The following is a 26,783-nucleotide window of genomic DNA, read 5'->3' as shown; positions in this document are numbered from 1 at the left end:
GCATCATTACCAAACTACTAAGTTTTAGAGAACTGGGAGGTTGAGATTACCTCAAAACTGAGCAACAAATTTCAAGTTTAGTATCTTTAAACCACTTCTACCAAGATAAAGGTCAAAACTGCCTTTCTTCCAAAATTAATCACTTTCTTTTTTGTAGGTACTTCAAACATTTCCCTAATAATATGGTATCATGTATTTAAGTAACAAAGTAAAGGTTAGAGAAACATTTAAAAACACGGCAAATATGGGAGGAATCAAGATATAAGAAAAACTAAAGCGATCCTAATGCCCACGCAGTACCATGCGTGACTTGTTACACTGAAAAATATTTGGCTATGAGATTACACGGAAAACACCTTTTTCACAGTGGTACTATGCTACAACTCTTTATATATTCAAGTGGCATGGTATTTTTAGCTTTAAGAAATACTAGAACATATGAAACTATACATAAGATTCATAAAAAGTCTATATAATATTGTCCACATTAAATTTCCACAGGAGGCAGAAAGAACAACTTCCCTATTTAATTTGAATGAGTTAAGAGTTCAAAATACTAGATCTGGAAGGTAACAAGTCACCAGGCTAACCCAAATGTAAACTCCAAAACGAGTATTATCAGTTATGTGCCAGCTAAAGTTAAATAAAAAGTGATAAAATATAGAACAAATGCTAAATCTGGGCTTAATTAAAATACACTAGAACTACAGAATCAATCTTTTACTGCCACATCTAAGGCATGAATTTCTGAAAAAGTATAATCAGGTCTGAGGCTATATTTTCCAAAGGGGAAAAAAATCCTCTTTTATGACTTAAATGTGTTTTTAAAAAATTTCCAACTGTAACATTCCCGAAAACAGTGGCATGTTCTCTAAACAGATGGCCAATTCCTTGATTTCTGGAGTAGAAAACCAGCCACTGCATTTTACTAATGTAGTACCTTCCTAGTTATAAGGGAACAAATGGCTACCAACAGAATGAAAAGTATGTCAGGGCCGGTATGTCCCAGTTAAACCTAAATCTTAGAAGTTGAGGGTCAAGATAAAAGCCATTGATATCTTGATAAAATAGTCCAAAATGTCTAGAGACGTGGACTTCAGGATTACGCAAGATTACCAGGAGACAGCAAAATTACATAAGGAAAATAATACACAATATGAATACTTTTAGTGTGTTCCTGAGAAGCAGGTATTACCCAGTTTCTATTTCACATATATCCTATAATTACAGTAAATAACAGACTAATTTCAAAAATGAGTTTCTCTAACATTATTATTTTGAAAGAGTATTTTTATTATTTTTGAGACCCTGTAAAGGGGAAAAAAGAGGGGAAGGTCCATTCTACCTTTCATAACAAATTATAAAGGACCTCCAAATATGTACGAGTGGAAGTTATTAAAATTAACCTAACTATTAAGAGTTACATACAACACTGTAACTTCTACAGATTCAATAACCACGGATGCCAAAACCTACTCAACAATGAATCTGAATTAAGAACTGAAAAGGATGACCTAAAACTCTCCTTCCTTTCTTGATTTAGTATTCCTTGATTTGGTGGTTTGAGAGTTTGTTTTGTTCAACTGTGAGCACTTGAGATTAAAGATAAAATAATTTAAATGGCAGAAAAAATAATTATGTAAGATTCAGGTACAACAGCACACAAAAAAGATCTTTAATAGATAATATAAATTAATTGTAGCCAGATCAGAAAATGATCAGATACATTTAAATTAAAAATCAGACATTAAGACCTTACCTAGAATACTTTTTCATGATAAAAATCTTTAAAATAACATGTAACAATAAAGATGCATTCTTAAAACTTCTACTGGTTTAAAATATAAATCTTTTTTTAAAACTATAAAATCTATTAAAAATAGCATAGGTATATATTTTTAACATGTTAAGAATAATTTTTTGAAAGATAAGGCTAAACTGGTAACTAGAACAAGTATCACATTAAAATGAAATACCTGTTGAGAAAAGAACCTATTTCTTTCAGGCGTAGGAGGCAAAGGTTTTATCTAGGATTAGATGACATAAGAACTTGAGTTATATAAATTATTTGACTAACTTCAACAACAATAAGGAGTTTGGGATAAATAAGAAAAATAGAAATAAAAAAAAAACTAAAGTTTTACTATCCCTGCCCTATGTTTGAATAATCCTTTCCTAAAGACAGATATTTCTCTATAATATTAAATTTTTGGTTTCTGTAAAATATACAGATATGCACTCATTTATATTCATAATTAAAACCCTAATTTACATTTATATTTTAAATAGTTCTAAGTGGACATTTTAAAAAATTAATGTTCATTCAATAGTCTAAGATTCTCATACACTCAAATTTACCCCACAATTTTTTTTTTGTTTTTTTTTTTTGTTTTTTGAGACAGAATCTCACTCTGTTGCCAGGCTGGAGTGCAGTGGCACAACCTTCACTCACTGCAACTTCCGCCTCGCAGGTTCAAGTGATTCTCCTGCCTCAGTCACCCTAGTAACAGGGATTACAGGTGTGTGTCACCAAGCCTGGCTAATTTTTATATTTTTGGTAGAGGCGATGTTTCATCATGTTGGCCAAGCTGGTCTCAAACTCCTGGCCTCAAGTGATCTGCCCACCTCAGCCTCCCAAAGTGCTGAGATTACAGGCGTGAGCCACTGTGCCCAGCCTGCCCCCCAATTTTCATGTCCAAAACAACCAAGTGCTTCTTATATAGTGAGTTCTCCAAAATGACATCATCCCCCAACTTTCAAAAATGATCCCTACTGCTACCTTCTAGACCCAAATATAATAAATCAAGAATCCTGACCGTTAGCTTAAATGTTGTTGTAATTATTATCATTTTTTTTTTTTTGAGACAGAGTTTTACTCTGTCACCCAGGCTGGAGTACAGTGGCGTGATCTCGGCTCACTGCAACTTCTGCCCCCCGGGTTCAAGTGATTCTCCTGCCTCAGCCTCCAGAGTAGCTGGGATTACAGGCGCCCACCACCGCACCCAGCTAATTTTTGTTTTTAGTGGAAACGGGGTTTCACCATGTTGGCTGGGCTGGTCTCGAACTCCTGACCTCAAGAGATCTGCCCACCTTGGCCTCCCAAAGTGCTGGGATTACAGGCGTGAGCCACCACACCTGGCCTAATTTTTTTTTTTTTAAATTAGATGGAAAGACAAGAAGTTTCTGTTGAATGATAACAGAACATAAGATATGTAACATTTCATTGCATATATGGCCCAAAAAGGCCTATAAGAAAAAAATTGTTATCATACAATGATGGGATGAATGAGAAACTAATATTCCTTAATACTGGTCAGGGTTATTTTAATCACATAGTAAACTCATAAAACTATTGGACAGCTCTTTAAAGAGCTCGGCCTGCTTTAGCTATCTTAAGGGCTCTGTAAATTGGTATCAGTAATCTTTCCATCCTCTGAATGAAAACCTAACCTGGTGACTTTTTGTTAACAACTTTATTTAAGATATAATTAACATGTAATACACTGCACATACTTAAAACTTTGGTAACTCTTGACACAGATATACAACCTGGAAACCATTACCCAAATCAATATAATGACCATAAACATCATACTAAAGTCTGCACAGGCCTCTTCTAAACCCCTCTCTCCTTTCCATCCCTCTCTGCTCTCTGCCCCCGAGTCTCCAGGAAACCACTGAGACTTTCTGTCACTATGAATTAGTCTGCATTTTTTAAAATTTCACATAAATGGGTCATACACATATATGTATTTTTTACCTGGCTTTTTTTTTTCTCACTAAACTTTGTTTTAATGGGTCTCAAAATTCTGCGACAGAATTTCGGTCAAGTTGTTTCCATTAAAACGTACTGATTTAAAAAACTAGTAACTTAAAACTACCACATGCAAAAGAAAAAAGAAAAAAAACAAAAATGAAGTAGTTCACAAAACATTCTCCTTTCCTTCTGAAGGTTTTAAGATGCATTGTTATCTTTAACCAGTCTTTTACTATTAACTTAAATGGCCAACTGAAACTAACAGTCCTGAGACCATTCTTCCACCACTGATTAAGACTAGAGTGGCAGGTATTAGGGATAATATTCATTTAGCCTTCTGAGATTGCTGGGCAAACCTGGTGACCTTGCCAGCTCCAGCAGCCTTCTTGTCCACTGCTTTGATGACACCCACAGCAAGCAACTGTCTGTCTCACATCACCAACAGCAAAACAACTCAGAGGAGGATGGTCTGAGAAGCTCTCAGCACACATGGGCTTGCCAGGAACTATATCAACAATGGCGGCATCACCAGACTTCAAGAATTTAGGGCCATCTTCCAGCTTCTTACCAAAATGGCAATAAATCTTTACCTCCAGCTCAGCAAACCTGGATGCAACATGGGCTGTGTGGCAATTCAGTACAAGGGCATAGACAGCACTGATTTAGCCTGAATGGTTCAGAATAATCACTGAGCAGTGAGGCCAACTGCCTTCATTCGTGGGTCATTTTTGCTGTCAGCAGCAACACTCCCCCAACAAACATCTTTGACAGACACATTCATAACATTGAAGCCCATAATGTCTCCAAGAAGAGCTTCACTCAAAGCTCCATGGTGCATTTCAACAGACTTCAGTTGTAACGCTGACTGAAGCAAAGGTGACCACCATAACGGGTTTGAGAACACCAGTCTCCACTCGGTCCACAGACACAGTACCAATACCACCAATTTTGTAGACACCCTGGAGAGGCTGGCGCAAGGACTTGTCAGTTGGACAAGCTAGTGGGAGGATGCAGTCCAGAGCCTCAAGCAGTGTGGTTCCACTGGTGCTGCCATCTTTATGGGTGACTTTCCATCCCTTGAACCAAGGCATGTTAGCACTTGGCTCCAGCATGTTGTCACAATTCCAACCAGCAAATGGCACAAATGCTACTGTGTCAGGATTGTAGCCAATTTTATTAATATAAGTGCTGACTTCCTTAATGATTTCCTCATATCTCTTCTGGCTGTAAGTTGGCTCAGTGGAATCCATTTTGTTAACACCAACAATTAGTTGTTTCACACCCAGTGTGTAAGCCAGAAGGGCATGGTCACCAGCCTGCCCATTCTTGGAGCTACTAGGTTCAATTTCACCAACACCAGCAGCAATAATCAGTACAGCACAGTCAGCCTGAGATGTCCCAGTAATCATGTTTTTGATGAAGTCTCTGTGTCCTGGGGCATCAATGCTAAGTCACATAGTACTTGTTGGTCTCAAGTTTCTACAGGGAGATATCAATAGTGAGACCACATTCATGCTCAGCTTTCAGTTTATCCAAGACCCAGGAATACTTGAAGGAGCCCTTTCCCATCTCAGCAGCCTCCTTTTCCAATTTTTCAATGATTCTTTTGTTGATTCCACCACATTTGTAGATCAGATGGCCAGTAGCGGTGGACTTGCCTTGAATCTATGTGTCCAATGAAGACAATGTTGATAAAAGTCTCTTCCCATTTTGGCTGTTAGGGGTAGTTTTCATGACACCTGTGTTCTGGTGGCAAACTCGTTGCAAAAAAGTTGATTGGGTTCTTTCACTCAGCATGAAGATTGATCCACTTCACTGCATCTATCAATACTTCGTTTGTATTGCTTACTAGTATTCGACATTATCAATATACTATAATTTGTTTATCCTTTCATCCATTAGATATTTAGATTGTTTCCAAGTTTTGGCTATTACAAATAAAGCTGCTGTGAAGATTTGTACACAAGTCTTTGTACACAAATACACGTTTCATTTGTAAACAAATACACATTTCATTATTCTTGGTTAAAAACGTAGCAGTGAATGATTTGGGCATATAACACGTATGTATATATAACCTTTTTAAGTTAGTAAACTGTTTTCCAAAGTAGTTGTGATTTTTTATTTTTTTTTCTTTTGGAGACAGGGTATTGCTTTGTCACCCAGGCTGGAGTACACTGGAGAGATCATTGCTCACTACAGCCACTCAAGCGATACTCCAGCCTAGTTGTACTATTTTACTACATCCACCAGCACTGTATAAGAGATCAAGTTGCTCTATGTACTCAGGAATACATACTTTGGTTGGTCTTTTTCATTTTACACATTCTAATAGGTGTGTAGTGGTATCTCATTGTGGTTTTAATTAGCATTTCCCAAATAACTTATTTGCCATTTTATATCTTCTTTGAAGTGTCCACATTTTTTGACTACTTTTAATGCATTTTTAAATTTTCTATTACGAAGTTGTGAGAGTTCAACAAATAGTCTGAAGTATCCCCCAACCTTTTTTTGTTTTTTTTTTTTGCTTTTTTTTCAAAAAAATTTCTTTTGACATAATGTGAGACTCACAAGAAATGGTACCTTTTACCTTCTTTGATGACAGGTAACATCTTACATAACCATAGTACGTTTTCAAAACCGTAAACACTGGTGCAATAATTTTAGCTAAACTGCCCACCTCGTTTGAATTTTACCAGTTTCTGAGTGCATAAATGCACTCAATTTGACTGCATTTTTGCAGGATATTTTTTCCAAGTATGGAATTCTAGGGTGACACTTTTTTTTCCTTCCTGTATTTTAAAGATACTGTTATACTGTCTACAATTTGTATTATTTCCAGTGAGAAATCAGCTATCAGTACTGTGGTTTCTCAGTATCTGCACGAGACTGGTTCCAGGACCCTCCTCCAGCTCCTCTGCAGATACCAAAATCCACAGGTAATTAAGTCCCTCATATTAAATGCCTAGTAGTCTACGCATATAGGTGCATACTCCTGTATACCTTAAATCATCTCTAGATTACTTATACCTAATGAAATATAAATGTTATATGGCATTATTTGTATTATTTTTATTGTAGTATGATTTTTTTGGTGTTTGGGTTTTTTTTCTTCCCCCGGTCCATGATTGGTTGAATCCAAGAATGCAGAACCTATGGATACAGAAAGCCAATGGTATTGTTATTCCTCAAAAATGGTTTTGTTTTGTTTTTTGGTATGGCTGCTTCTTTGATGTGCCTTGATGTAATTTTCTTCATGTTTATTTTGCCTGTGGTTCACTGGACACCTTGAGTCTGTGGGTTTACAGCTTCATCAAGTTTGGAAAATGTTGCCCATTATTTCTTAAAATACTTTTTCTGCACATCCCATCAGCCCCATCAGGAACTCCAATTATAAGGATATTAGGTCACCTGATGTTATCCCATGGCTCACATTTTCTCTGCGTGTGGTTTTCTGGGGCAGTTTCTATTGCTATGCCTTCAAGTTCACTAAACTGTTCTGCAATGTCTATTGCCATTAATCCCATCAAACATATTATTCATTTCAGACACTATAGCTTTCAACTTTCAAAGTCTGATTTGGATTTCTTATCTATGTATATATGTTTCACTCCTGTACTAACATGTTTAATCTTTCCTCTAAGCTTCCTCAACATATGAAATACAGTTATAATAATTATTGTTGATGTTTTCACGTAACTATTTCTGGATCAGTTTTGAATGATTACATTTTCTTTTCTTTATGGGTCTTACTTTCCTCCTCCTTTGCCTGTCTGGTACTTTTGATTACATGGTAAGTAATGTGACTTTTATCTGCTGGGTGCTGGGTATTTTCATATTCCTATAAATCTTCTTGACCTTTGCTCTCCGTTGTAGTTAAACTGCTTACAAATTAGTTTGATTCTTCCAGGTCTTGCTTTTAAGTTTTGTCAGGAGGAACCAGGGAAGAATTTATTCTAAGGCTAATTTGGCCCCACTACTGAGGGAAATGGCTTCCAATTAGCCTTACTTGGTGCTTCACGAGTTACAAAGTTTTCCATGTTGGCCAGTGAGAACAGGAACTACTCCTGGCCATGTATAGATCTGAGAATTGTTGACTGTGATCTTCTTGGCAACTGCTTTTTCCAGCTCTGGTAGCCTCTTCATTCACATCCTGAATTCACATCAGCTAAAGATTCAAGAGGGATTCCTTGGTAAATTGCCAGAGTTCTCTCTGTATGTGAGCTCTCTCTTCTTCAGTATGTTTTCTTGTATAGTATTGCCACCTTAGCCACTGTGGACTTCCAGTTTGGTCTCCTCAATTCAGACAGATCAGCAGGCTCCACCTGATGTCCCCCTTTCTGTACAAGGTTGGGAAACTCTCCCAAGGTAGTAAGCTGGGTTAATCACAAAGTTCACCTCATTTGTTTTCCATCTCTCAGGGATCACTGTCCTTCACTGTCTGATATCTCATGTCTTGAAAACTGCTGTTACATATGTTTTTGTTCAGTTTTTTAGCTGTTTCTGAAGAGAGGTAAGTCTAATCTCTGTTCTTTCACCTTGCCCAGAAGACAAATTTAGTGGTAATGTTTTGAAAATATTAAGGAATTTTTTGACTTTGAGTTATCAATATATAAAGTTTAGCCAACTCTTTTTGGTTAGATTAAACACCCACTAGGAGAGAGGCGATCTACAAACACCATTTCAAATAACTTGTGAGCAATTCAATCTACTTTCTTAATAAAGTCGGTTTTTCAAGTTTTGTTGTGCTTTCCTTACAATCTCTTTCCTAAAAAGATAAATCATGTCACACGCACAGTTCAACTAACTGTCCTTTTGATAATGCCCACATCTTTGAAGCACCAAGTCACAGTCTATTTTACATAAATATTTCTCCAATACAATTATTTCTATCCATGCCACTGGGAGTGACTAGGCAACAGCAATGAGCAGTGAATTATCTGGAAAAGCAGAAGAGAGGGTACTAATAATGAGAAAGAAAGACAGGGTGGAGGAATTTTTTTTGCCTTGTTAAAGTGATCTAAAAAGACATAAAAAGATGAGACCCAGCCAGGCACGGCCGCTCACACCTGTAATCCTACAACTTTGGTAGGCCAAGGTGGGAGGACTGCTCAAGGCCAAGAGTCTGAGATCAGCCTGGGCAACAAGAAGAGACACTCTCTCTACAAAAAAAAAAAAAATTTTTTTAAATTAGCCAGGTGTGGTGGTACGCACCTGTGGTCCCAGCTATTCAGGAGAACTGCTTGAGCCCAGGAGGTGAAGGCTGCAGTGAGCCATCTCTACATCACTACCCTCCAGCCTGGATGACAGAGCAAGACCCTGTCTCAAAAAAAATAAAGATGAGATCCATGGACCTAAAGAGCAGCCCAATTCAGACCTAATTTTACTAGTCTCCAGTGTTAATAAGCAATACAGGATAAAGAGGAACAGAGGGAGATGGAAAGGAGTAGTCAGATAGTAACAAGAATCCCCAGGTTCACATGAGGTTTTTTTTGTTGTTGTTATTTAATGAATTGTTATTTCCACTTATTTCAAGCACATACAAATATGGCCAATTTAAAATGTATTATCAAAATATACTCAACTTCTGGGTTAGTCAGAAACTGACCTATTTAAAACCTGCAAAGTTTAATTAAAAAAAAAAAAAGTTAAAAGTGACACCTAAATACAATGACTATTGTAAAATTAGTCTAATAATATAGTTTATAAACTTTCTGAAGCAAACTAAGCCCTCTGATTTAAGCATCTCAATAAAGGAAATACAATTTTCTAAATCAGATAAAATTGGTGGAGACAGCAGAAGAAAGCTAATTACTAGTATTTCCAAAAGATTCATATTAGCATTCTTCTAAATAAAAGTTCTCCTATTTATAACTTGACAATCTTAAGAGGAAAGTAGCATGTGTATGTTGGAACCTGGCAAATGAAGATCAATTAGTAACAAGCTTAACATTACAATGGAGGAAAACAAAAATTTTTATGATCTCAGCATAAAGCAATTCTCTGTACATAACAGCTTGAAATTATAGACATGTAAATTTCCAAAGACAGTTGTTAGCTCATCCTTTACAAAGTTTGCCAGAAATGGATAATACTATAAACATCTCTAACAATCTCCTGGTGTACCTTTCATGAGAACAGTTTGATAATATTATCAAAACGAAAAATAAGGCCATGCAGTGGCTCACACTTGTCATTCTACTACTTTAGGAGGCCAAGGGTGGAGGATCACTTGAGCTCAGGAGTTCAAGACCAGCCTGGGCAACAAAGCAAGACCCCCATCTCTACTAAAAATTAAAAACAATTAGCCATGCATGATAGCACACACCTGTAGTCCCAGCTACTCTGGAGGCTGAAATAGGAGGATGACTTGAGCCCAGAAGATCAAGGCTACAGTGAGCTGTGATCATGCCACCGCACTCCAGAGTGGTAAATGGAGAAAGGAAAAAGGGAAGGAGAAGGAGAAGGGGAAAAGAAAAAGAAAGGCAGGCAGGCAGGCAGGCAGGCAGGAAGGACAAAAACGGGAGGAGACGGGAGAAGAATAAGCAAAGAATAAGCATGCCCTTGATCTAGCAAACTCACATCTAGGAATTAAAGCTAAGAAGAAAAATGACACAAGTAGATAAGGTTAGCACAGCACTTTTTTATTATAGTATTTTAAAAAAAGAAATAAGTAAAATATCTACCAGTAGGGATTTGGTCATGTGGACTGTGGAACATATCATAATGTATAACTATTAAAAATTATGAGTTGATATATTTTTATTAAACATGAAAAGAGACACCTATACTACTGATTCAGTAAAAATAAAAGATAAGCTAGAGAACAGCAATGAAACTAAATTGCTATTTATGTAAAGTAGTTTCCTTATGCCTGAGAGGGAATGGGGGAATGCGTATGCACGCAGGTGTGTAAAAACATGCTAAAGATGGTCACTAAAATATATCAGACAAGTTATCTGTGGGTGGTAACCTGGCTAGGGACATTTTTGCCTTCTTCTTCGTACTCTTCTATAGTATCTGATTTTTTTCAGTAGTATATACAGTCAGCACTCCGTATTCATGGGTTCTGAATCCGCAGATTCCACCAACCACAGATAAAAAATATTTGGGGTAAAAAAAACCAACAATAATTTAAAAAATACAAACAAAAACAATACAGTATAGCAACTATTTACAAAACATTTACATTGTAATAGCTATTCTGGAGGATGCACATAGGTTATATGCAAATATTATGCCTTAAGTACCCCAGTATTTTGGTATCTGCGGGTGGTGGGGAGGTTGTTGCTAGAACCAATCCCACAGAATACAGAAGGACCACTGTATAATTTTTACAAAAAACTTCTAAGAAAGTTCAAGATTTCTAAATCATAAAACCACTTACACCATTCCCTTTTTCATTTGCATATCATCGCTGAATGGAATTATCGTAAGAATTCACATGGATTGTACATTTAAATTCAGACCAAAAAAATCAATGCATATAAAAAGATAATCTGTATCCAAAGAATAGAAGACACTTAAAAATAAAACCGGATGTGTGCATCTGCTACAAACTAGGTATCCCTAATCAGAAAATCTGAAATCTGAAATGCTCCAAAATCTGAAACTTTTTGAGCTCAAACATGATGCTCAAAGTCAATGTTCAATGCAGTATTTCGGGCCAGGTCTTCTCAGGTTTAAGATGCTCAACCACTAAATGGATTCAAACATACCCAAAAAAAAAAAAAATCTGAAACACTTATAGTCCCAAGTATTTTGGATAAGGTATACTGAACCTGTACTTAAAAGAATCTGAAGTTATTTACATGTAAAAGTGCTCCAATAACAGTAATAATTCATAATCACAGGGCATACCACCTAGTTTATTCTATCACTGTCCCTAAAAGGAGCAAAAATGTTTACTTAGGTCAGTGAATAAGTAGTACAGGAAAGTGAGACTATCACAACATTCCAAAGAGGCAAGAACTACTTTACACAGCTACGATTATTGCTACTTATGCATATCTTCTATCCATAGCCATATAACAGTAAAACCTATTTGTCATATTCCACAGTAATTTATAATACTTAGATGTATTCTTTCTAACAAAGAATCCTACCGTATTAATCATAAATTTTAACATACATTAAGATTTTCAAATGTTTTCCACGTTGATATTTTATTTAATGAAACTGTACCAAGGGAAAATTTACAAAAATATGTAAAGCATTAAATTTCAGGAACACATTAGGTCAAATATTCATCCAGCTAATCAATAATCCAGGTCCATCCATTTAATTATTTGAATACCTAATATATAAAAGACACTGTGCAAGGCAGTGTACTAGGCGCTGTGAGGAAGAAAGACATAAAACATAGACACTGTGTTCTACAAGTTCACAGGCTGACATTTCACAGGTATACAATGTATCCTGAACCCAATTCCACACTCTCAAGAACTCAGAACATCCATGTATCAAAAGACATATATTATCTACAATGTGCCATGATCAGTATATTGATATTAGTTTATGTGATAAGTTCTATAAATGAATAATTAGAATCTGGTAAGTGCTAGGACAATGTGAGCAAACATCTAATGCTGTTTAATTAGGCCATAAGACCGTATGTATGAATTGAATCTTAAAAGACAAGTTTGCTAAATCAAGACAGAAGGAAGGGTACATCAAGCAAGGTGAATGTTCAAAAAGAATAGTCAAAGGAGAAGCAAGAACATGGAACTCTTCATGGTAGCTACCTGGTACCGCAAATAGTTCAATAGGAACAAGAGCAAGGAGCAGCTTGGATGCCTTCATAAGGGATTTTGACCTTTTTTCCCCCAATGACAAAGATGAGAGGCAAGATCAGACAATCAGGTAGTTGTTTGAAAAAGAAGACTAGAAGCAGGAAACCAGCTAAGACACCACAATATAATAATCCAAGCAAGAATTAAAGGTGGATCTACATTATAACTAACAGAGTAAAAATAATTTCAAACCAGCAACAGATCTTAGTTGCTGAAGGATATGGCAGGTAAGGAAGTGAGGGGTCAAAAAGAGCTCACAAGTTAGACACCAAATGATATCAATAACCAAGATATATGGTGGCATATAGTTGTGAATAAGTGAGTGTCTACAGATGTGTGTAAATGAAAAACAGGTTTGAAGGAAAATATACAGTGTTCATTTTATTTTTTATTCATTTATTTTTATTTTTTACAGGAACCCGCCCTGCCTCTGTGAGAGGGGTAGGATCCCTAACTTGGTGTTCATTTTAGACAGGTTGAGTTTTAAGTCCTATGTCATGGAGATGAAGATGTTCAGAAGAAACCAGAAATATAATAGAATGAGTGCAGAGGACTAGGAGGGGAAAAAAGTATCCAGGAGTCAAATGTGACTAGGAAGGAGCTGAAGTATTGAAGACATGTGAGATTACAGAAGAGCACTATGAAGAGTGAAAGAAAAAACAGTCAATGACAGAGCTTGGCAGAGTTCTTGAGGGCAGTACAAAGGCCAAGAAGTCTTACAAAAAAAAAAAAAAACCCACTAATAACAATCTAAGAGCTAAGAAAATAAAAGTTTCAAAAAAAGAAGAATGGTCAACTGTCAATTGTAGCAGAGGGCAAGTAAGAGGAATGCCGTTAATTTTGTCAGTTAGGGGCCGCGTGTGGTGGCTCACACCTGTAATCCCAGTACTTTGGGTGGCTGAGGCAGCTGGATCACCTGAGGTCAGGAGTTCGAGACCAGCCTGGACAACATGGCAAAACCCTATATCTACTAAATATACAAAATTAGCCGGGTGTGGTGGTGCAGCCTGTAGTCCCAGCTACTTGGGAGGCTGAGATAGGAGAATTGCTTGAACCTGGGAGGCAGACACTATAGTAAGCCGAGATCGCACCACTGCACTCCAGCCTGGGTGAATCAGTGCGAAACTCTGTCTCAAAAAAAAAAAAAAAAAAAGTCAGTTAGACGATCTTATCAAAAACAGTTTCAATAGAATGGTGAAAAGGAAAGGGAAAATATTGGGAATTAAGGGATGAACAAAAGGTGAAAAAGTAGTCACCATAATAAGTAGGAACCATTTCCCAAATTGTATCGCAGAGTTTTCCAAATGTACTGACCAAAGAACCTTTTCCTCATGTAGCATGCTTTGTTGTGGGGTTCATCAAGTATCAGAAAAGATTTAAACATGGAATGTTTATAAGTTAAGAGGATGTAACCAACATAGAGAAATAAGAGTAATATTGAAAAGAGACACATGAAGGAATAAGTTGCTGGAAAAAAATCAAGATGGCCTTCAGCATATAACAAACACCTATTTGTCTGAGACAGGAGGAAAAATAAGAATATTAATGAAAATATAGATAGGTAGAAAGCTGATACATGAGGCATTTCTTTTCTTTTTTTTTTTTTTTTTTTAAGAAACGGTTTTTTTGTTTTCGTTTTTTAAGAGGGTCTTGCTCTGTCACGCAGACTGGAGTGCAACAGTGCAATCACAGCTCACTGCAGCCTCGAACACATGGGATTCTCTTGCCTCTGCCTCCTGAATAGCTGAGACTACAAGCACATGTCACCACACCCAGCTAATTATTATTTTTTCTTTTGTAGAGACAGGGGTCTCACTATGTTGCCCAGGCTGGTCTCGAACTCCTGGGCTCAAGTGAATCCTCCCGCCTCAGCCTCCCAAAGTGCTGGGATTACAAGAATGAGTTATCACACCCAGCCCACACTTCATTCTTTCTAAAATTTTTAAACTTTGTCACAGTAGACAGAACCACAATGAATTCTTAATGACCTTTTTTCTCCCTTCCATGAAGAACACAAGGTTATTACTCTAAAGTGATAGAGTAAGGGTTGAGTAGGTCTGAGAACATTAAAGATTTCGAGTATCAGCTAGAGAGAAGAGGAGGTCCAGGGTGAGATGTGTGAACAGAAAGTAGTACATTTACAGAAAGGCCACTGCAGCTGCATCATAGTTCTATAACTCTTCAAAGTCCCCAGGCACCCTAAGTAGATAGCTTGAAGCTTCACCTTTACAAAGTCCAATCCATTGCATCAAAAGCCTACATTATCCCATTTCCTGTGGCCTAGAGATTACAAATCACCTGAAGTAACACCAAAAGCCAATGAGTAAAGACGGAAGTAAATCTAGTGAGTTTCCAACCACCCACTGCCCCCGAGATCTTAAAGGAAGCAGTAACAAGCAACTAGAACTCACATGAGAATTTACAGGCCAAGAGATTTTAATGTAAGCATTCTTATAATTAAATACTTCTTACAAAAAATGCCATTTAATCAGACAAGGGGAAAAAAGTAGCATCAAAAGAGATGCTGACAAGGAGACAATGAAATCAAATGGATCCCCTAACACATCCACAGTCCAACAGTTCTTATTTAATTGTATCACTTCACTAAAACAATAGTAATATTATAACTTATGATTCACAACCACACAATTTTCAAAAGTCTGAGACAAAATTAGCGTGATTTTATTTAATGTATCACTACTTTTAGGTAAATCTTAACCTGCAATATTATGAGAAATTTACAAAATCATACATTTCCCAGACCCTTTCATTCAAAATGAAATGTAAAATCACAGGAAAAAACACATTAAGTTGTCCTTTCAAAAAAAGCATTTATTTTTCAAAATATTCAAGTGAGTTAGCATTTAAATGTGAGCCCTTAAAAGAGACCAAGTGTCACTGCCCCATTATACACACATCATGATTTAAGCACATATGAATATAACTGCAGGCTGTACTCTAAATAAATATAAACAAACATCAACTTTAGGAGATAAGGTGATAAGGTAAAACTGGACAATGGACATTTAATATCTATTATGTGCTTGGAAATTTGAATCCTCACAACAACTCTGTAGGACAGGTGATAAAATATTTCAACCCCAAGCAATGGCAATTTGAACTATGTAGTCATAGAACAAATACAAAATTTTGAATTCACATACAGATTGGTCAGGCAAAGTGACAGGTAACCATCCAGTGATGGGTAAACATCCTGGGCAAAGACTAAAGGAAAGATCAAAGTGAATTTGCACTTAGGTGAAATGAAGTGTTTTTGATGTGGTGTCTCAGGTGATCTTCCATTCACCACCTGTTTGGTGTCTGGGCTGAGATGATGAAAAAAATATAAAACAGAGAAGCTCGTCAGGCGTGGTCGCTCACGCCTGTAATCCCAGCACTTTGGGAGGCCAAGGCGGGCAGATCACGAGGTCAAGAGATAGAGAGATCAAGACCATCCTGGCCAACACAGTGAAACCCCATTTCTATTAAAAATACAAAAATTAGCTGGGCGTGGTGGAGTGTGCCTGTATCCCAGCTACTCGGGAGGCTGAAACAGGAGAATCGCTTGAAGCTGGAAGGTGGAGGATGCAGTGAGCCGAGATCACACCACTGCACTACAGCCTGGCAACAGAGCAAGACTCCGTCTCAAAAAAAAAAAAAAAAAAGAAAAAAGAAAAGCAGAGACGCTTTCTCACTAAACAACACTGTCAAGAGGTAATTAAGTCTATTACAAGGCTTAAAAGATTAAAAAATAGCAAGAATACTTGGATAATGTTAAACTTTAAGATGGAAGATCTCTAACATTTCAAAATAAGCCCCAAAAAGTCTATGATTAATTTTTTTAAATACAGAAAAGCCAGACCCAGTGTGGTGGCTCACACCTGTAATCCCAGCACTTTGGGAGGCTGAGGCAAGTGGGTCACTTGAGTCCAGTAGTTCAAGACCGGCCTGAGCAATATGGAGAAACCCTGTCTCTACAAAAAAATACAAAGAAAACCTAGCTGGGCACGGTTGCACATACCTGTAGTCCCAGCTACTTGGGAAGCTGAAGTGGGAGAACTGCTTAAGCCCAGGAGGTAGACGCTGCAGTGGGCCATGACGATACCACCGCATGCCTGCCTGGGCAACAGAGTGAGGCCCTGTCTCAATAAGTAAATAAATAAATAAATAATATAGAAAAGTCTTAAAATAAATTACCACAAAATTACATATATTACCCAATAAAAGAAAATTAAGGTCAGGCATGGCAGCTCACACCTGTAATCCCAGCACTTTGGGAGGCCAGGATTTCAAGAACAGCCTGGGCAACACGGTGAAACCCTGTTTCTACCAAAAAAAAAAAAAAAAAAAATTAGCCAGGCATGGTGGCACACACCTGTGGTCCCAGCTACTTGGGAGGCTGAAGAGGGAGCATCGCTTGAGCCTGGGAGGCAGAGGTTGCAGTGAGCCAAGATTGCACCACTGCACTCCAGCCTGGGCAACAGAGCGAGACCCTGTCTGGGGGGAAAAAAAATTAAGAAAGAAAGAAAGGAAAAAATTAAATGGTAGCATTTAAAAACAAGTAAAATACTGGGTTGGTGCAAAAGTAATCGCAGTTTTTGCATTAAAAGTAATGGCAAAACCGCAATTACTTTTTCACCAACCTAATACCTTCAGGATACAGAAATAAACACATGCTTAACCTCAAGTATTTACAATCCAGTAGAAAAAGACAAACAGGCAAACAAATTTAATACAAAACAGAATGAAGTAACTGTTAAACACCAAATACACTAGGAATAGTAAAGTAAGTTAAACAAATTGTGTGTGTGTGTGTATACATATATATATTCTATCCTGCCTGCTGTGTAGACAAGTAACCCCAGAGAAAGTAGTATTTGAGCCATCTCTTAAAGGAAAAAGAAGGAAGATTTGTTTTTCAGGCTCAGTTAACAATGGTTCAGAGAACTGACAATGTATTTTATATTTTATGTAACATAAAAGATCTCATATGGTTAGGATGTAGTATATGTGGATGGATATGAAGAGATAAACCCAGATAGGTAGAATAAATCCTAAAAAAAATTGACAAAAATTATTCAGAAGCTGTTTATGCGTAAGGAATAAACAATCTCACTATTTATAAAAAAGGGAAGAGGGGTAAGATACTGTAGACTTTAAAAAAGTAAGAATTAGAGGCAGATAATATAGCAGGAAAATCTCAAGATTTAGAACAGATCTTGGCTAGAATTGCAGCTCTACCACTAACCAGCATTAAGCTTTCCTAAGGCCCAATTCTGTTGTCAAATGGGGATAATATGTGATTATTGTTATAATGTACACTGTCCAATATATTCTATTTTAATTAATGATCTGTCAAAGCACAGTAGTTTCCTTCTTATAATAAGTGTTAGATTAAAAAAGTAATCCAGGGGAGAAAAAAAAATAAGAGGTAGAATGAAAGAGAAGGCAAGGAAGGAATATTTAGTCTCGGAGATGGGGAAGATAATGCCATAAACTGAAGAAGGAGTATAGGAGAATATATGCAAAGCAGTAAATCTGGAAAACCAAAAATTAAACCGTATTTCTAGACTTTCCAGATTTGTAGGGAGAGTGGCATATTTACCCACATGCAAAGGTATCAGAGGCACAGAAAATCTGAGCCTTGAACTCAGAAGACAATTCTAAAAGTAACATTTCAGAATCAATGACATACAAGAAAAAGCAAAGAACAAGTGAACCAAGAACAGGAGCTCACATGGAGCCAGGGACGAAACAAAGAGTTAAAAGTACAAAGAGAGGCAGTTGTGGTCGTTTATGCCTATAATCCCAGTATTTTGGGAGGCTAAGGTGGAAGGATCACTTGAGGCCAGGAGTTCAAAATCAGCCTAGGCAACAGAGTGAGACCCCCACTCCCCCGTCTCTTAAAAAAAAAAAAATTATTATTATTATTTTGAGATGGAGTCTCGCTCTGTTGCCCAGGCTGGAGTGCAGCAACACAATCTCTGCTCACTGCAAGCTCCACCTCCCAGGTTCACACCATTCTCCTGCCTCAGCCTCCCAAGTAGCTGGGACTACAGGCACCCGCCACCATGCCCGGCTAATTTTTTGTATTATAAAAATTTTTTTATTAAAAAATGCAAAGAAAGAAATTTCATGGCCAGTACAGTGGCTCACACCTGTAATCCCAACACTTTGGAGTGCCAAGGCAGGAGGATAGCTTGAGCCCAGGAGTTCGAGATCAGCCTGAGCAACACGGCAAGACCCCATCTTTACAAAAAGTGAAAAAAAAAAAAAATTAGGTGGGTACAGTGATATGTGCCTGCAGTCCCAGCTACTCGGGAGACTGAGACAGGTGGATCGCTTGAGCACAGGAGGTCGAGACTATGAGGTGAGCCATGATTGCATTACTGCATTCCAGCCTGGGTAACAGAGAGAGACCCTGTCTCGAAAAAAAAAAGAGAGAGAGAGAGAGTTTCACAATAAAAAAGTAGCCAGCAATATTAAGTGCTCAATAAAACTGCTGGATTTGGCAATTATGGAGATCCCTGGAAAACTCTGAGAGCAATTTCAATAAAATTTTGGTAACACCAGTTTGCAGACATTTAAGGAGTAAATGGATGGTAAGGAAATTTAGAGAAAAGAGTGGAAACTATTCCAAAGGTTCCCAACTGCGGACTTTACAAACATATTAATGGAGATCAGATGGGTCTTATCAATATCTCAAACAGCCATATGAAGAATAAATTTACCCTCTACAAACCTACAAAAGATTAAGAAAAATTTTAAGCTTCTCTGTTTCTCTAATTAGCAGCTCCATATATGTATTTTTCAAATGTATCACTGTTTAATAAATGCCATGTTTGGCAGACAGGCCCCTTCGTATCATAAAATATTTGGTTAAAAAATCAGTTAAAAGATTACTAAGTAATAAAGGGTAGGGAATCATAGGCCTCTTGAAAGAAATCCAGCACTGAAGAGAATAAATGCAGTATGAATGACTGCATTCCATCAGAGCTCGGAAACTTGGACAAAGGTTTTGTTAAGTTTCTTGTTAGTTGGTTTGTTGGTTTTCCTTTGTTTTCAGAAGTAGAAAAAGACCAAGATGTTAGGTCAAGATTAAGAAATGAACGTAAAGGAATGTTTAAAGTTCCAGAAAGAAAAGTAGTTAAATGGCACAGAGGAAAAAGATGAAGCACAAGGAAAAATGACAGAGCTTACAAATGCTGCAGGGTCATACATAAGTTACAGCCCGTGTCTATACAACTATGGATGCATTCTCATCCTCAAAAGCTGTCCTGCAGAAATTCAGTTAACCAGTTAGATAATTAAACCAACTGTAGTTACTAGAGCTACAGCACATAGAAGTAAAGAGATTTTGAGTCTGACAAAAGTGGACTCAAATATCTGTTCCTCTACTAACTGTTTAACCTTAGAGCTACTTAGCTTCTCTGAAGATGTTTCTTCATCTAGCAGTAACATCTATCCCATAAGCTATTAGCAATACCAAAAGACAATACACGTAAAGAGCTTAGCACAGTGCCTGGCACAAGACAACCATTAAAGAAACATAGCCATAATTATTAACATAAAATATTTTAAAACATTTTTCTGACCCTAGGATTGAGAGGACCTAAGATTTAAGGAAACAAATGGAACAGGAAAGATGAATATGCTCCTGACACAATTCTTTTAACTAGTATATGTCGAAAACACAAAACGATATTAAAAATACTTTCTAATCACACAAAAGGAAAAAAAAAATGGTATGGAATTGGTAAGTTACTTTTCTCTCACAAGAAAAAGATAAAAACTCCAATACAAAAATATATATTGACATACTATTTGCTTTGTATAAACTATTCCAGACCCCCAGTTTGGAATCTACACAGACAGTAATAGAGACGAGATGAGTATTTTTCAGTACTTCAACATGTGCCTGGTAAAGTGAAGCATTTTAGAGATTATAAAGCTCTAAATTTGGGTACAGCATTCCTTATGTCCTTAAAGGAAAAGAACTACCTGAAGTATAAAATAACAGTATTTGAAACATTAGATTCAGATAACACCAATTCAATATTTCACATTAATGCAAATCTATTACTATTTTAATTATAAATAAAACATAACTATAATCAACCTAAAGATTTTTCAAGCTATTCTAAAAAAAAAAGTACCTCAGAACTGCCACCAGGATAATGGGGGCAGTCGTGGAGAGGTCGAGTGGCTACACCTCTGCATTGGTAAGTGTTTCACCCCCACAACCTACAAGTAATTCCAATTTCACTTGTATCTGCTCTTAAATAGCTGTGGTCCAATTTTTTTCTTCAGACCTTCTTTTTTAAACTAAAAACTAATTGTAACAACCCGTATCAAAAACCTCTCCACTACTGATATAAAAGACAAGCAAATTCAGTTAAAAAAAACTATACTGTTATTCATAATTGACAGAGCCAAAACTTTCCAATGAAATTTGAAGCATATGGTTATATGAAACCCCTGTCTTTTCTTATCTTTAGAAAATATTACCAAAATATCAGCTGGAGCAAATACTACATTTTGCAATATTTACTTTTGGAATAATTTATTTATTCCTATGCCCAAGGCAATACAGATACTACTCATGTATCAGTAATAAACAGAACAAAATACTGTGGAACCTATTTATAACATAAGGTTGGAAACAGAAGTAAAACCAATTTGTTACCTCTGTTATATCTTTTCTGTGTATGGTATGTACATGTGGGATTATAGGCTTTGCCTTGGGATATATTTTAAATGCAAGTTTGGGAGGAAAGACATTCTACCTCTGGCTAAATTGAAATTTGGTTAATAAAACAATATTACAGAATAATTATCAATTTTTCAAAAATGGAAATAAAATTATAATCCAGATTAAAATGGCATATAAATTTTTTTGTTGGTACTTCAAAATCTTATATAGAAACTACCTGACATAAATTTTCATTTGCATTATTCAGTATTGACAAAAAAGGTACAGTCAAAGATGGAATGTATTTGTAATGACTCTATGACAACATACTATTGAAGTTAGTTTTAGAGCAACTCTTGACAAGTTTGTTTACATATAATTTTTGTTTCCTAGTAAAAATGTTAAAAAGACAACATATGAAGCATCTTGTTCTTCAGATTCCAAATAAATGTGACTTTGTGTAATAAATTTTATACGACTCTTTTTTTTTTTTGAGACAGAGTCTCGCTCTGTTGCCCAGGCTGGAGTGGGTGCAGTGGTGCAGTCTCGGCTTGCTGCAACCTCCGCCTCCCAGGTTCAAGCCATTCTTCTGCCTCGGCCTCTCGAGTAGCTGGGATTGCAGGTGCTCCCCACCACACCTGGCTAAAATTTTTTTTTTCTTTTCTGTATATTTGTAGAGACGGGGTTTCACCATGTTGGCCAGGCTGGTCTTAAACTTCTGACCTCAGGTGATACGCCTTCCTCGGCCTCCCAAAGTGCTGGGATTACAGGCGTGCACCACCATGCCCGGCCTTATATGACTCTTGAATGTAGTCCTATCCTGAATAACTCTTGGGTAGTAAAAATAATTGAACTCAAGTATTAACAAAATTGAAAACAGAAAAACTAAATTTAACTAAATATAGTAAAATATTCGGCCAGGAGAGGTGGCTCATGCCTGCAATCCCAGCATTTTGTGAGGCCAAGGCAGAGATCACCTGAGGTAGGAGTTCAAGACCAGCCTGGCCCACATGGCGAGACCCCATCTCTACTAAAAATACAAAAAATTAGCCAGGCATGGTGGTGTGCACCTGCAGTCCCAGCTACTTGAGAGGCTGAGGCATGGTATCTTGAAACTGGGAGGTGGAGGTTACAGTGAGGTGAGATGGCGCCACTGCACTCCAGCCTGGGGGACAGAGTGAGACTCTGTCTGAAAAAACAAAAAACAAACAAACAAAAAGAAGTAAAACATTCTACAAAGAGGAAAAGCTCAAAAAGCCACCAAGAAAAAATCATTTAGTTGGTTAAGGGTCACTAACTTTACTCTGATTAAAAATTTTTTAAATTACCTAAGTATACCAGCTAAGTCATCCAATCCTTTCACACCCACCACCCCAAACAGACACAGAAAGCAGCCAAGACATTCACTTTCAAGAAATGTCTAATAAAAATTATTTTTACCTGTAAATTGTTTTCTGTGACTCTGTTCCACCAAACCATATTGATGGGTACTCCTGATTTACACCTGTCAGCAAGGCAGCCAATAGGGTTCTTTGCTTTTCGTGCCTTTGATCCCATCGGAACTAGCCTCTCCTCCAGCATCCCCAGGCGATACTTCCTTGGCTAGGAAAAAGAAGGAAAGAAACCAGGCCACTCCTAACATCCCCCACACTAATCTAAACTAACATAACTAACATATAGAGGATACTGGGAATGGTGGGATAGGAAACAAGTTTCTAAAACACTCCTTCTAATATCCTTACCACCACCCACCACCTCCCACCCCTGCACCAAACCCACACCTCCAAAATAACCCACAGTCCTAATGGGCTAAAGAATATTATATAAAGCAACAGATGTTTTTAGAAAAATACATTTAATCTGATTTTATACGACTTTACTTAATGAATAGAAATTTAACTTATCAGCAAAGAAAAATGCTTTGCAAAATTTTTTCTACTGTCACTTACCTATTCTCACTGCAATATGAAGAAATGGTTTCAAGGACACAGAATACAGATTTTTCTTCTTTATAAAGTTTGCCAAACTACAACTTTTTCAGCTCACCATCTTGTTACTTTATTTCCTACTGAGAACTAACCCACTTTTAAAAACGCAGTTGTTTCCTAATAAACTGATTTTTAAAAAATTTTAATTCTATGCACGTTAGACTTGAGTACAACTCACTCTATCTTAAATAGGCATTCAACCTAAAGTATTCAATGAAAAAAAAAAACTCAGACTAAAAAACAACAACAAAACAGTAACATAAATTGGTCTTTTAAATCTCAATAATATGAACAGATTGATAATGAATAAATTATTCAATAAAATCATAAATTATTTGCCTAACATTATAAGAAAATTAATAAGCTATCTTAATAGTGGTTAGCAGGACTTTTATTCATGAAAATTAGTGCTTGTTTCCACTATCTCACTTCTCTTAATTACAGCAAATTTGCACTAGACTGCATCTTAAGGAAAATTTGTATATATTTTTTCCCTTCAGAAAACACTAATTCATGCTTAGGAAGGTAACTAATTTAAACTCTGAAATAAGAAAATATATGTTTACTCATTGTTCTGTCATGAGGTATAAGACTGCTGAAACAAAGAGTTAAAATTAAGTTTCTTCAAAAAAAGATGCTGGCCAGGCATGGTGGCTCATGCCTGTAATCCCAGCACTTTGGAGGTTGATGCAGGAGGATCACTTGAGCGCAGGAGCTCCAGAACAGCCTGGGCAACATTGCAAGACCCTGTCTCTATTAAAAAAAAAAAAAAAACACCTATAGCCAGTCAAATATATGAACAATGTTTTCTAGTATAAAGAGAACCAATTTGAAAAAGACATAATTTCCAAATTTCAAAATCTTGCAAATAATGCCTATGTAAATTATTCCATGCAAATTAGATTCTCCACTCCACAAGTGTGCATCTGCTATACTGTCTTTGATTTAAAGAGGACAAGGCTGGGTGCAGTGGCTCATGCCTTAATCCCAGCACTTTGGGAAGCCGAGGTGGTGGGTCACTTGAGGTCAGGACTTCGAGACCAGCCCTAGCCAACATGGTGAAAGCCCATCTCTACTAAAAGTACAAAAATTAGCCAAGCATGGTGGCACATGTCTGTAATCCCAGCTACTTGGGAGACTGAGGCAGAAAAAATCACTTGAACCTGGAAAGCAAAGACTGCAGTGAGCCGAGATCATGCCACTGCACTCCAGCCTGGGCCACAGAGTGAGACTCCATCTCAAATTTAAAAACAAACAAACAATAAAAAACAACAATAACAAAAAAAAACAAGGACAAAAATAACTAAACTTACATTGAGAAAGGTAACTAGAATGCCTACTTACTCAATAATTATGGCAGTGGACAGAGTTTTGTTTCTTTTTTCTTTTTGAGACAGTGTCTCATTCTGTCGCCCAGGCTGGAATGCAGTGGTACAATCACAGCTCAGTGGCAACCTCTGCTTCAGGGGCTCAAACGACCCTCCCACCTCAGCCTCCGAAGTAGCTGGGACTACAGGCATGTGCCACCACGCCAGGCTAATTTTTGTATTTTTAGTAGAGATGGGGTTTCATTATGTCACCCAGGCTGGTCTGGAACTCCTGGACTCAAGCCATCCACCACCTCCCAAAGTGCTGGGATTACAGACATGAGCCACCACGTCAGCCTAACGAACAGAGTTTTATGAGACTAACATACTTCCACCTTTATGCAATCTTGAACCAATCTAGTTACTCTCTATGTCTATAGCATAGGGAACATTTTTTTTTTATTTGCTATCATACTTTAGAAAAGCCACAGAGGGAACTTTTGTGAATAAGAATAAGTATGTACCCTTAGTGATTCATGCCATGGAACCACGTTATAAGTGAAAGAATTTTAAAGCAAGTTATTTCTAGTAACTTAATTCCTTGGAAAGAGTATAAGAATTAAATTGTACATTTTTGTGTTCAAAGAGAAAACTACAAGGCTCTGACATACAGTAATATAACCCTAATTAGACACTCACTAATTTAAAATTTATATTTGGCCGGGAACGGTGGCTCATGCCTGTAATCCTAGCACATTGGGAGGCAGAGATGGGCAGATTGCCTGAGCTCAGGAGTTCAAGACCAGACTGAGCAACACGGTGAAACACCATCTCTACTAAAATACAAAAGAAATTAGCCGTGTGTAGCAGTGTGCATCTGTAGTCCCAGCTACTTGGGAGGCTGAGGCAGAATTGCTTGAACCCGGGAGGCAGAGGTTGCATTGAGCCGAGATCACGCCACTGCACTCCAGCCTGGGTGACAAAGCAAGACTCCGTCTCTACAAAAAAAAAAATATATATATATATATATATACACATACATATATATGTGTATATATATATACACATACATATATGTATATATATATACATACATATATATGTATATATATACACACACACACGTATATATATACACACACACACACGTATATATATACACACACATGTATGTATATTTAAGAAAATTTCTGAGCTAAAATTAACCTTGTTCTATCAGGAAAGTTCAACATATCAAAGAACGTTTACTTAATCAAAATCTCAGGTTGTCGATAAAGAAAAAAGGCTAGAGAAGGACTGTGTGGTAGATAGAGCTCCCTCTCCCCTCTCCCCTCTCCCCTCTCCCCTCTCCCCTCCCCCCTCCCCCCTCTCCCCTCTCCCCTCTCCCCCTCGCCTCTCCCCTCTCCCCTCTCCCCTCTTTCCACGGTCTCCCTCTGATGCCGAGCCAAAGCTGGACGGTACTGCTGCCATCTCAGCTCACTGCAACCTCCCTGCCCGATTCTCCTGCCTCAGCCTGCCGAGTGCCTGCGATTGCAGGCGCGCGCCGCCATGCCTGACTGGTTTTCGTATTTTTTTGGTGGAGACGGGGTTTCGATGTGTCGGCTGGGCTGGTCTCCAGCTCCTAACCGCGAGTGATCCGCCAGCCTCGGCCTCCCGAGGTGCCGGGATTGCAGACGGAGTCTCCTTAACTCAGTGCTCAATGGCGCCCAGGCTGGAGTGCAGTGGCGTGATCTCGGCTCGCTACAACCACCTCCCAGCCGCCTGCCTTGGCCTCCCTAAGTGCCGAGATTGCAGCCTCTGCCTGGCAGCCACCCCGTCTGGGAAGTGAGGAGCGTCTCCGCCTGACCGCCCATCGTCTGGGATGTGAGGAGCCCCTCTGCCTGGCTGCCCAGTCTGGAAAGTGAGGAGCGTCTCTGCCCGGCCGCCATCCCATCTAGGAAGTGAGGAGCGCCTCTTCCCGGCCACCATCACATCTGGGAAGTGAGGAGCGTCTCTGCCTGGCCGCCCATCGTCTGAGATGTGGGGAGCACCTCTGCCCTGCCGCCCCGTCCGGGATGTGAGGAGTGTCTCTGCCCGGCCGCCCTGTCTGAGAAGTGAGGAGACCCTCTGCCTGGCAACCACCCCGTCTGAGAAGTGAGGAGCCCCTCCGCCCGGCAGCCACCCCGTCTGAGAAGTGAGGAGCGTCCTCCCTCCTCGTCCGGGAGGGAGGTGGGGGGGTCAGCCCCCCGCCCGGCCAGCCGCCCCGTC

At 38.1% G+C, this 26,783-nt stretch overlaps 1 protein-coding gene and 1 pseudogene across 7 annotated transcripts in view; both read right to left on the bottom strand.

The window, feature by feature from the left end:
• PAN3 (poly(A) specific ribonuclease subunit PAN3) overlaps positions 1-26,783 on the bottom strand; it is a 162,755-nt gene that overhangs the window by 74,991 nt on the left and 60,981 nt on the right. For 5 of the 7 annotated variants that reach the window (XM_034936502.3, XM_034936498.3, XM_034936499.3 and 2 more), the window contains one exon: positions 22,682-22,843. The exons of the other annotated variants lie outside the window; for them this stretch is intronic. In XM_034936502.3, coding sequence (XP_034792393.3) covers positions 22,682-22,843 — 162 coding nt within the window. The remainder of the gene's footprint in view (positions 1-22,681; positions 22,844-26,783) is intronic. 7 annotated transcript variants of the gene reach the window in all.
• LOC117975559 (elongation factor 1-alpha 1-like) lies at positions 1,550-8,961 on the bottom strand (annotated as a pseudogene).

This window comes from Pan paniscus, chromosome 14 (assembly GCF_029289425.2).
Source record: "Pan paniscus chromosome 14, NHGRI_mPanPan1-v2.0_pri, whole genome shotgun sequence".
In the NCBI taxonomy this organism is placed as follows: Eukaryota; Metazoa; Chordata; class Mammalia; order Primates; family Hominidae; genus Pan; species Pan paniscus.
This window is presented reverse-complemented; position numbering and strand designations above follow the sequence as displayed.